The 12,439-nt window shown below is 40.0% G+C and overlaps 2 protein-coding genes across 2 annotated transcripts in view; one reads left to right on the forward strand and one right to left on the reverse strand.

The window, feature by feature from the left end:
* LOC119740603 (hyalin-like) overlaps positions 1-1,305 on the forward strand; it is a 41,518-nt gene extending 40,213 nt beyond the window's left edge. Inside the window, exons 26-27 of the mRNA XM_038215961.1 lie at positions 351-400; positions 1,124-1,305. Of these exons, the coding sequence (XP_038071889.1) occupies positions 351-390 (40 nt within the window). The 3' untranslated portion in view covers positions 391-400; positions 1,124-1,305. The remainder of the gene's footprint in view (positions 1-350; positions 401-1,123) is intronic.
* A 5,988-nt stretch (positions 1,306-7,293) lies between these two features.
* On the reverse strand, positions 7,294-11,362 carry LOC119741053. The gene has a single exon (XM_038216668.1). The coding sequence runs from the start codon at positions 9,952-9,954 to the stop codon at positions 8,980-8,982; it is 975 nt and encodes a 324-aa protein (XP_038072596.1). The 5' UTR covers positions 9,955-11,362; the 3' UTR covers positions 7,294-8,979.
* Positions 11,363-12,439: the final 1,077 nt, after the last annotated feature.

Genomic DNA, 12,439 nt, shown 5'->3' on the forward strand with positions numbered 1-12,439 from the left:
ACCCTCTTGTGGTCAGTCACAGCTAGACCCTCGGGATGTCTATTGACTGGCAATGAGGTCACTAGTGCAGGTCTATGCAACCCGACCACAGAAGGGTACCTATTTCCGGAATAGTGACCTGCTTGTTGTCAGTCCCTCGGAATGCATAAATACTCGCCGAGTATTGACAAGCTGGACATTTTACAAACTAGTTCCCGGGGCGGAGTCTGGACAATTGTACGATAGTGACTTGCTTTCTCTCTCTCCTCCAAGTATGGTCAATGATGCTGATGTATACAACTGATTGATAGAAACTGGTCTCATCTATTCAATTTTGAATGTTTTCCACCATTTTTCCTTTAATATCACAGTGGGCATTCAAATAACGCGTTGGCCTTGGACGACAGATAAATCATGTAAGGTAGGTTATAAATCCTTGTTGTATTGTTGCGAAGAGTTATGAAGTAAATATTAACTTTCGTATTCATAAATACCTAAGACAGCTTACCCATTCCTATGGAATGAGAGCCCGGCACATGGGTGGCTTCAAACTGCTGATAAAACACCGGCTGGTTTCATAAACACCTTATTCCTGCACTGCTGAGTTCTGCGCCACATTGAGCAGTATGCACCGCCCGCATGCCAATCTCCATAAAAGGAGATTTTTTAGCACCACGCGCGTGAGGCACATATCATAGACATGGCCACAGGGGTTTTTCACGAAACACGAGGTGGAAATTGTTTGAAATTTGTGGATTTTTGACTTATTTTGACTTTTTTACCAAAAGGTTTTTATGAATGAGAATAAAAATATGCTTGGCCGATGTGAAACAAGCACATTTAAGACCGGCTCGAGGCCTGGCTAAGTACAAAGGTAGTTGTTTGAAACCGGTCAAGACAGGTTTCACGAAACGTGAGGTAAACTGTTGAACAAAATCATTGGAAATTTGTGAATTTTTGACATTTTGACTTTTTGACCGAAAGATATTTATGAAAGGTAATAAATGTGTGCTTAATAAACAAGTACATTTAAAACCAGCTAGGGGCCTGGCTGCGTACACAGTGTTCAACTTATCAGATCGACAGTAGATAAAAGTATTCCCCCCCCCCCACCCTAATATTTATTCATCATGTTTATTTACAGTGTGATGGAGAAAATATGCAAAGCAAGTGGAAGTGATTTCATGAACTCAATGCTGATTTCGTCAGTTCTTCGACACACTTAAAGCTACAGTCCATCATTTGTAATTTGTGCATTTTGTTCGTTTGAAGCAACAAAAGTGCTCCAAAATCTAATGAAGGATACTGAACAACTAACCTGATGAAGATTCAGCTCAGCTTCAGCTGTACATTCCGAGAAAAACAGCATTCTAAGATCTCAATTTCAAATCAAAAGTTACTGAATCATGTTTTGAAATGTTTTGAATTGCAGCTATACGCGACGTCGCGCACTGATCCGACGAATTTCAACAACCGCGGGCGCGTGTGCGTCGTTCCAATACTTGTGCGCGCTGCGCTGAATAACAAAACGAACTACTAATTTAAATTTTCCTACGGTGCTTCTTAAGAATCACCGTTGGAAATGCCTTCTTTCGTTGATTACTTCAAAATGACAGCTTCCCAGAAAGAATAATTTCACAGGGAGTTTAGTCCCCTTACTATCTTTCAACCAAGTTTGTTTTTCAACAATAATTACGCCAGTTACTTTTCGGATGGCTGCAAATGATGGACTCTAGCTTTAATTTTCTGAAATAGATTTAAATCTAAGTTACATTTCCGCACCTATTGTGGAACCCGGCGACCAGAATTAGAAGCTTTTACTGTGGTGGTGTCACGCTCACGCGCATGCTGCACGCATTCTTAAAGACGAGGCGCATGCGCATTTTGGTATTCCTATTGGTTGAAGGAGCCCGGAGTGCGTGCATACTACCTGAGCGCAACTCGCACGAGCCTGGCGCCACCGCAGAAAATGGCTGCCGTCGGATTTGTCTGTAATTTGAATTCTGCCTTTTAAAGTGACTATTAACCGAATTAAATTGTGGGGTGTTCCAAAAACTGAAATTCAAATTCTATTGTCGTTTGCATTAAAAAACACACTCATGTCTTTGAAAAAAAAACACCTCAAAATTGATATTAAAATGGTCTGAAAACCTTTGATTTTTGCCACTGATGACAGTCTCATTAAAATGACGAGGATCTTTAGACAATAGAAAAAGACTTTTATTGTGAAGAAGTTGCATGAAAGTTTTGCTTTATAGTTAATATCAGCCGTTGGTAGCATTGACATTTTTTTTTATTTTTGGGTGTGTCTTAATTTTGTGTTGGTTGTTTTACTCCCGCTAGAATTTACTCATTTGTGCCTTTAAATGCAAACATTCTGTGGTTTTGGTATTGATTAATTCACTCTGAAATAAGTTTTGGTTTCACTGTGGTATTTGAAGTGAAATCTTGTATGATGCATGCATGGTGTATATATTTGATGTGATCTTAAAAAAAAACCTCCACGTGGTGAATGCTATTTGGAGAAAATGACCATGAAGCCAGCTATTTCTGTACTCAAAGCGCCATTTTAAAGAATCGTTAACAACTTATATCTTAGCTAAAAACTTACAATCGGCTAATTTGGTTTTAGTGTCTTAAATGTGAAATATATTTTACAAAGTGACAGGTTTCTGCAGGTTGCATCTTATGGTATATTTTACGGTATATGAGCAAATGCTTACGAATGAACTGTACATTATAATTGCGCTTGAAAAGTGAAAATAATTTTTATATATGACTGATATAGATTTATACTTCAAATTGGTCAATTATAAATAACTGTATTAAATAAATGAATTTGTTGTATGATATTACAATGAATGATACCAAATACAAAGCCAGACTAGAATAGCTTAATAGAGCATGACCAAACTGTTTTTTACACAGTCCAAATTTGACTCTTCAGTAGGCATGTACTATGCCAAAATAAAAACAATCGCTGATCCCCCCCCCCCCCCCCCCCCCCCCCCCCTGAGGTGTAGTAAACAAATAGGTCAAACTGTTCCTGTGTATTGTCCATGCGTCATTCTAGACTTATAGTTTTCAGTTTAACACAGCGGTACACATGTTCCAATACTATAGGATATTTAATCCCTTTAATTAAGGCATCATTTTTGTAAAATGTTTATAGCAAGTATGTTAATCTTTATAGAAAAAAAAATTATTTTTGTTGATGATTTGGATGTTTAATATAAATTTTCGAAATAGCTCGCATGTGTGAACTTTTAATGATATCATAACTAGCTGTAGATAAAGCGTTGGTTAGCATTAGTGTGCATAATACAAAGGAACCTGCCTTATTACACGAAATGGCGTTATTTTTGCATCCACTTTATAAAAAAAAATGTATTCAGTTGATGGCGTTCATAAAGTTTTTAAACTGTATGGATTGTGGTCAGGAGTAGATTGATTTTACCTGTATATGTCTCAATATTCAACTTAAGACTGGATGTTTATTTTTAGACCAGTTCTGTCAGTAGTCTCACAGCTTATTTTGACGCTCAGGTAGTTTAGACATGTTTCATTTTTCGCATTGCAGTGTAGTTGTTTTATTGTTTTCATCGTTTTACTTTCACGAGACTTATAAAGAAAATGAAGTTTCATTGGATGATACGTGTGTTATTTACAGATTGATGATAATAAATTTCAGGGAAGTAAAATAAACTGGGAAGACAACGGGTCATTCTTTATACATCGAGGGCCGGTCCTCACATCACGTGACTGTGCGAACCGAATTGCCGGAAAGTTGACTTCTGAAACTCTTCGTGTTGACAGGTGTCACAGTCAAGTCATCAGAAGTCAATCATCAGTCTGCCTGTCCCAACTTGACGTCACAAGTATAAACAGTAACAAATTCCTTTGTCATTGCGCATTCTGTTCTTGTGATCTTTTAATTTGCTTTGATTGGCTGGACAAATCTGTAAAGCATCGTAGCGGCACGTGGCATACGCCAAAATTAGTTTGCCAGTTATATGGAAAACTCGAAAGCACTTGGAGAGCGCAAACCTCCGCCAAGGCTAAACAATTCCCCGCCATATTGTCAGTACACCCAAAAGAAAAACGTGTACATGTACTCGCATAAATGGTCAAGAATCCTTAAATAGGAAAATCCTGGATGCAGACCCGGATCCGGATCACTTCGAAAATCTAATCGATTTGTACTTGTACCAAGGACCACTCCTAAAATAAATCACGAAAATCCGTCCATAACTTTTTGAGTTATTTATAACTTCTTGAGTTATCTTGTTATTAAACAGACAAACCAACTAACCAACAAACTCACCAAATCCGATGAAAACAATAATATTCCCCGCGCCTATTGTTACATTATGTAGGAATGAGGATCTTAAACCTGTCTGGTGCAGGAAATTGTTGATTTTAGATGTAACACTTAACAAAAGCAGCCATTTTGGATCTAAAACGTTACGATAAAAAAAAATCAAATTTAAAATTGTTTGCAATTGTATCGATCAACTGTTGTTGCGTCTTGGGCGGATTGACTAGGAGATGGCTGCGATGGCTAATCTGACCATTGTCCAATGAGTGGGGAGAACCGCAATGTGTCTTTCTTGCAACTACGGCAGAAAACGGTTCATATTGCCAAAGGCTTTGGTCCATGTATTATGTGGACTTCCGCACTCCAACCACCCTTAAAAGGGGATTTGCCATTGGATTGTGGGTTATAATTGTTCATCAAAAGGGAAAACGTGCTATCGCACTGGCATTTTTGAGATGATTACGGCAGACACAAGTAAATGGGCGCTATTTGGAGGGGTACATTGGGTATATATACAAAAGATTAGCGCACTCCTATTGTATCCACCAATTTTACCTTTAAAAAGGGCCTATACATTCTTGACGGTTTTAGTGGGCTGGGCAGAACTTGTCTTATTTTTTTCTTTTTTACTAGAGTCAGTAGACCTGTCTCTTCATTACATTTGAAGCAAGATGTGCCACGGAGGGACGCCCCCCCCCCTTTTATTGTGTTGGTCATGGCGTTCCCCGAATCTCAGGAATTCTTTGAAGATATGGTGGGATGTGTTGGGTAACAATAGTCTATAGGGTGTGGACAACTGGGAGTACCCGCTCTGTCTCACAACATGCGCGGTATATTCTCTTAATTTCTAGCAAAGGGGCCGGGGTTGTTTTCATCCCTAGTTTCTTAAGTTATAGAAAAGAAACAAAATAGGCCGCTTTCAACGTGTATGCTGTAAACGGCGAGGTGTTCTTAGCACCGTAACTTCATGGCAAATCCAGTTGATGGTTGAAAGTAGTGCCGTCCCGTACACGCACGCTTTGGAGAGATGCAACAGTTACATGTACAGGGTGAGTAAAAAAAAAAAAAACAGGGAAACCCAAATGGTGCCCTCTATTTTTTGTAAAGATGTTCAGCATGTAGTGCTTTTCAGCTCTAAGATTCTAGGATCTACAGTTAATAAGTTTCTTTTAGTGACATAATCATTCAAATCGCCCATGTACTTTTCCAGTTATGGGATTTTTAACACAAAAACTGGGTTTTTTTAAGCTTGTCCACGGATCACAATAAAGGCAAGTGATATTTCAGCAAAACGAAAACTATTTACATAACATGAAAAAAACACATCAAAACACTCTCATAGCCATAGTAACTGGCACTTATCACGTTTATTTAGAAACCTGCTGCTTCCACTGTTAAAATAACATGCTATATAATGTCAAGAGTTTATAGTCTTGCCCTGTCTTCTAGTTGGCTACCCCGGAGACTTATGGGATTATTCTGATATCATTTTCAGGATATACGACTGGTTTCATTTTTACTGAAATATCATGTGATCCGTGGACAAGGTTTAAAAACAGTATTTGTGTTCAAAATTCCATAACTGGAAAAGTACACGAACGATTTGAATGATTCTTTCACTAAAAGAAAGCTTCTTAATTGGGCTTTCATATCGTAGATTTGGAAAACGCTAGGGGGGCCTACATGCAGAACTTCTTTTAAAAAAAATAGGGGGCACCATTTGGGTTTCCTTTCATTTCGCCCTGTAGTAGGAATACACACTATCGATGTGATATTTGGCAATGTGATCGTTATTCCTCCATGATGTCTTTGGTGAGTTTCAACGTTATAATACCTAAAGCTACTTTTAGTTTCCACAAAACAAACAAACATGTTTTCACTTCGTTTAAAGCTATAGTCCATCATTTGCAGCCATCCGAAAGTAATTGGCGTAATTATTGTTGAAAAACAAACTTGGTTGAAAGATAGTAAGGGAACTAAACTCCCTGTGAAATTTTTCTTTCTGGGAAGCTGTCATTTTGAAGTAATCAACGAAAGAAGGCATTTCCAACGGTGATTCTTAAGAAGCACCGTAGGAAAATTTAAATTAGTAGTTCGTTTTGTTATTCAGCGCAGCGCGCACAAGTATTGGAACGACGCACACGCGCGCGCGGTTGTTATAATTCGTCGGATCAGTGCGCGACGTCGCGTATAGCTGGAATTCAAAACAATTCAAAACATGATTCAGTAACTTTTGATTTGAAATTGAGATCTTAGAATGCTGTTTTTCTAGGAATGTACAGCTGAAGCTTAGCTGAAACTTCATCAGGTTAGTTGCTCAGTATCCTTCATTAGATTTTGAACTCTTTTGTTGCTTCAAACGAACAAAATGCACAAATTACAAATGATGGACTGTAGCTTTAAATAATTTTCTGTCCAATATCGCACTGCTGGCCACGGAGTGCCAATTAAGTGTCCTCTATGTATACCTATCTCACTGACTGACTGTCACTTGTCCTGGTCTGGTCTGGGCCCAGCTGCGATTTTTTCCCCCCAAACGATGATCCGTTTCCGATCGGTCCATTACATGGATATCTAATGCCTTGTTCTCCACAACACAACCCAAGATTAGGCTTTACGTCTTGTGAGAAATGTTTCTTCCTCACGTCAGTTTAAAATGTATATTTATATAATGAGAAGAAGTGAAAAACGCTCACAGAGATTCGAACTCAGATCACCTGATTCGAAGCCAGGACTATTTCCAACCAGTCCACGAATCAGCCTCGTCGGTGATTTTAACACCATTATTCCTTGTTACATAACTTATTCGCTAAAGTCCTGGAAATCATGAATATGCATACCGCACAGAGAGTGAGCGAGAGGAGAGAGAGCGTCCTCTTTTGATATTGTCCGATCTCGTTTGGGAAAAAAATATTTCGCGGCCCGGCTACTGGGGCCCTCAGCTTTACTTGGCTTGGATCATGCCATAAATTTGGGGTACATTGTTTTCTCGTGTCCATGTTACATCTGATATACGATTCTGTAAATTCAGGACACATTTTTAATACCTTCTCTCTCCAAGAGTGCTTATGCAAACTTAGTACCTGCCAAACAAACAAAAATTATCTGAAGTCAATTTTAATTTTTTTTTTATACTTACACGTAAATTATACATAACGATCAGGTAAAACTGAGACTCAAAACTCATGTCACCCATTTGGATTCTATGGAATGACCTATTTCTAGTCTTGTTTTAGGATGTAAGTATCTGTATTCAATAGTGGACCTTGAACTTGAGGACAATAAGGCCCACGATTTTCAGAGGCCCACGTTTGGAGAGTAGGGCCTACATGTCAAAAGCAATTCTTCTCAAAAGTTAACAATATGACAATTGATCCACGATGTAAGTTTACACGTCAGAAATTTAAGATATGGCGGACACTATAGGAGAGTGCTACAACATCAACGAGTGGGCAAATTTGGCTAAATACAAAAGTGGTTGTAGTTTTTTTTGTGAACAAACGTTATTGAAACCAAACCAAACAAATTCTTTATATAGACTGCCATCGCATCATTATAAAGAGTATATCTTAATAACTTCTTATTTAAAATATATATACTGTATATATATAAACTATGAACCCGTTGACAAAGTCAAATTCTTTCTATAAGGCAAAGTCAATAAAAACGTTTTTGCTGATACTTTTGTGTCCAAAGCAGCCGTCATCTCCGCAAGATTTTAACCTTTCATATATACAATTTTGGTGGAAACAAATAAAAAGACAAAAGGGGAAAACGGTGGGCGGTAAAAAAAAAAAAAACAGGGCACGCAGACGAGAAATTAGTTGATTATTTTGTTTTGCCTAAAATAATGGAAATTACAAGTAATTTATAACACTATTTTCCCTCTCAATTAACTTCATTACTAGTTTTTGTCATTAATTTTGACTAAAGTGCATAACCTCGACGGCAAAATCTGGTTTAAACAAAACAGATTTGGTCAATTCATATGAAATTTCCAAGTTGATGTGGCAATTAATTCATTGCAGTTAAATTATCATGGATATTTGAAATCGTGTTTTGATAGGTTTTACCTCGGTGGTTATTTAGGTGTTTTTAAGTCCTGCCGCTTCTCAATGAAATGAAACGAAGAAAGTCCATGCTGTACAATGAGAACACTGTATGGACTTGGGCCCATGAAGTGAATATTTCTTCGGTTCTTATTTTGTGCTACTTTCTAATCTTCTTAAGTGTATGAAAACTATAATTGACACCCCTTTTGGTTATTTTTTTACTGAAAAGTGCACTTCTTTATACACATTGAAAATTGTCCATGCTTTTCCAGACAACTGAGGGCGCAGTTGTCATTTCAGTAAGACACTGTTAATATTAGGTGTTTTCTGTTGAAATTGTGCACCCCAAAATTTCCTCATTGAAAACATTTGTGAGAAAAGTTTGCTCACTGGCTTATTGCCATAAACTGACACAACAACGATCGAAAATTCTGGCATCTTTTTGTGCACAAACCAATTGCAGCATTGAGGTTTCTGCCTATGACATCACACTTTTGCTCATGAACAGGGGAATTTGCATTAGCATAAAAACCAAAAAGGCACCAAGTACCCTTGAATACGGCAAATGAAAATTTGAACCTTTGAACCTTTTGTGTTAGTATTGCCGCACAATTCGATTACAATATTTTCCTAAGAATTCAAATGTCTGCTATCGGTATCAGTTGTAATATCCAAGGTATATGGCATTCGTTTGACCATTACTGTCGACTTATCTGTAACTTTTCGTCTCTTCCTGTCTTCGTGAGTCTTATAAGGCGGCCCTACCCTCTCCCAAGTCCGAGGACCGTAGGATGACTGCTTTTGCGAGAATAAGGGGGAGGATTTGGTCCTTGCTGCCCCGTGCTTGGAGCTCGGCGCGCCCGTAGTCCAATCTCCATCCGGTTTTGTCCGGATATTGGGCAAGAACGTCCCGAAACTGGATTTCGGATTTGGGCGCGGTTCCTTCCCGCCTTCCGTGGACCGATAGGCCAGCTTGTCCAGGCGATGCATCCGCAGACAGGCGGTGCAGTATCGCTGGCCCACCACGTCACAGTAATGACGGGCGGTACCTTGACAACTCTGAGTCGGCTTGTCGGTTCCTAGCCTCCCCTTGGCAAGCGAAGGGAGTGACAAGTCGTGGCGACCGGATCTCCTGTCTGCGTTTTTCTTTCCAAACTGATGAAGAAACAGACTGCTCTTATCCCGGTAAAACGCATCGATGATCTTTTTCTCAGGTTTGGGCTCCAGCTTTCGCTGAGCAGGGCCGCCTCTGCTGCCCGGATGCGTCAGGTCTAGAGTCCGCTGAAAGGCGTCCCCGTAGATCCCATTCTTGTCCAGTCGATTGTTCTCCTCTTGATTTCCAAACTTCGGTTCCAGGGACTTGGCGGTGACCTTGAGGGGTTGTTTCAAATCCTGAACAGATTTCTTCTCTTGGTCGGCGGTGTGGTGTCGCCGAGAGCCCTTGGGGACCTTCCACATTTGCTCCTTCTTCCGGACGGGTTTCTTGTTGCGCATGCGCGAGTTGCCGATGATGGTGAACTTGGAGCAAGGGATCTTTGGTAAGTGTTCGATGCTGACCTCCACCCCGTGGTCCATGACCGACATGAAACCCTCTCCAGTTTCCATGACACCTTGTTAATCGGCACTCTATTCAGAGAATGTCAGAGATTTCCTGCGAATGCCGAGTGATGGTCACACACTTCTCCGTCCATCCGATGAGACGTTCCATGGTAGGATTGCACTGAAACTACAAAATCCAACCAGTTGGCCCATCACGTAAAGTGAAACTTATGGTGGTGTTCAAAATTATTCTCCGAAGTACATGTACATGTAAATGACTTGTACATCATTTCCATAAGTTCTTGAATCTGAGGGTGAAAGCACGCAGCTTACCGTTTGAGCACATTTTGTGCAAAATACTGTTGGTTGTCAGTCAAAGGTTGAAGCTCATGGATGCCTCGTTGTGTTCTTGGTGTTTGTATCACATCCACTTAAATACACGCCAGTGAATATTTGCCCCATTTTACTAGAAAATGAGCTCTCGGGCTGGCATATCGGCAAAAACACCCGACCTGCATGATGTATGAGCATGCAGGGTTGGGGAGGTTAAATCCAATCAAGATGTGGTGCACTCTGACAACTCAGCCAAGCATTCAGTCACGTCGACATGTCAATGGAGTCAATCAAATTATGGTTTGTGATCCGGCAGGGTTCATAGTCAGATTGAAGTCGTGATATATGCAGCAGTGCCTATAAAAAAATATGGTTTGATAACAGCTTGCACACAGGTATGACTTCAATTTTCATCGAAATTTGTTTGGCGTTTCCTTGACAACTGGTACAGGTTGGAGTTCCACTGTCAAGCAGTTTAGGCCAACTAAGAGAATGAATGTCTGCTTGAGTTAGTTGCTTTTCACCTGACTAATCGAAGTTGATAAAAATTCGCATCAAATCTTCCTTGCGGTGAAAGTCAGTCAGTTTCGCTTCCGATGTTAGGCAACTTGTCTGGTCGTCATTATCGACAAGATGAGAACCGTAAATGCTTCCGTGGCGTTAGGGTATTTCTTAAGGGGACGGAAATCAACCGGTGGCAAAATCTGAAGTTCCATTAGTGGTACGCATTTCCATTGAGAGAAATCGAATTGAAGATCACATTCGACTGAACGATGTCCCAAACGCGTCGACTATCATGGAAGTCTCTTTCAAAACAGTGCGATGAAGCTTGTGATGAAACTTGTACGACTGCCTTGCCTGAGATATTTGAACTGGTTTGTGATTCTCTATGCGCCAGTTTCTAAGCACACGGCCTCATTACTGGTAATATCCACGGGCACCGAGCAACACTGATTCACCGGCACAGATCGTCCTTTGTACCTGCCCGACGAAGTGTTATGAAGGCTGGTGGGCTCAACCCTCGGACATAATACGTCAGCAGCCCAAAATCTAAACTACCAGTTGACATAAGGCTCAGGTAACAATGAGAAAGACAGCTCTGCTAACAACCGGCTCTCGTGAAGCACTTCAAGTGATCTGGTCCGGCCCTTTGTGCCCATTGTTAAGGGACAAGATTTGGCGGTCTACCGGCTTGTCAAAATGTAAATTAAGACAAACAACCTGGCTGGGTTTGTAGTGATGGGTTGGGAATTGTGAACCCCATCAACTTGTATAAATAACAAATTGTTTGTCATGAGACATTTGGGCTATACACCTGAAGGAGGTGAACACTCGCCCAGAGCAAATGCTCAACATATAAATTGTATGGATTGTTGGAATAAGTGTTTCCTGGAACGGGATAAAGATGATTTTAAATCTTATGTAGTGTGTTGTTGCTGTTGTTGTTGTTGGGGGGTTTTTTTTGGGGGGGGGGGCGAGTTTCATCCTGGACCTGTAACCAGGAAGGTTTTTGAAGAATTACATAATAAGTGACTACATGCATGAAGTCTCTTACAACCTACCTTTATTATGCCTTTATAAGGCGGAGTTAAAGGGCGGTGGTTTTTTTAACTTTGCACACATGAGTAAACTAAATTTGGACATCTGCTGTTACTAAATAAAAGTAACAAAGAACAACCTCATTATGAGATACCTGTACCTGCACATGGGTTCTATAGCAATGTGTAGGCCTATACGTATAAAAGCATAACATGAAACGTTGAAGGTATCATTAACATTCATTTCGTACTTTTTGCCGTTCGATAAGTAATGAAAATCCGTTGTTCTCGCTACTTCTGAAAACTCAACTTGATATCTTACATAATCCCGGGATCTACCGTTATTTCGTTTTACCGTTTTGTAAAACGCCCGGTCAAACGGTATTAGGTCACAAAAAACAATGACCTTTTTGTTGTTTTTCTTAATTGTTGAAAGCGATAAACGGTTAGTTGCTTCATTTTCAGAGTGTTGTTTTACAAGAACAGGACAATGAAAAACGGTCAATAGTCCTGACGACCATTTTTTGATTTAGGTTCGGCAATTAAGCAATGCACCTAGGAATGTTAATGCGTCCTCATGGGATCGAGTCATTGCCTGGGACCCAAATTGCCCTTCTCACATTTCGTTCTCACGACATAGTTTTCGAACTGGCTATTGAAGAGCCGCGCCGAACTCCAAT

Source organism: Patiria miniata, unplaced genomic scaffold (assembly GCF_015706575.1).
Source record: "Patiria miniata isolate m_02_andy unplaced genomic scaffold, ASM1570657v1 HiC_scaffold_5, whole genome shotgun sequence".
Lineage (NCBI taxonomy): Eukaryota > Metazoa > Echinodermata > Asteroidea > Valvatida > Asterinidae > Patiria > Patiria miniata.

Excerpts from the sequence above, each read along its gene's own strand:
- LOC119741053 (XM_038216668.1), bottom strand. The coding sequence starts at position 9,954 with ATGGAAACTGGAGAGGGTTTCATGTCGGTCATGGACCACGGGGTGGAG.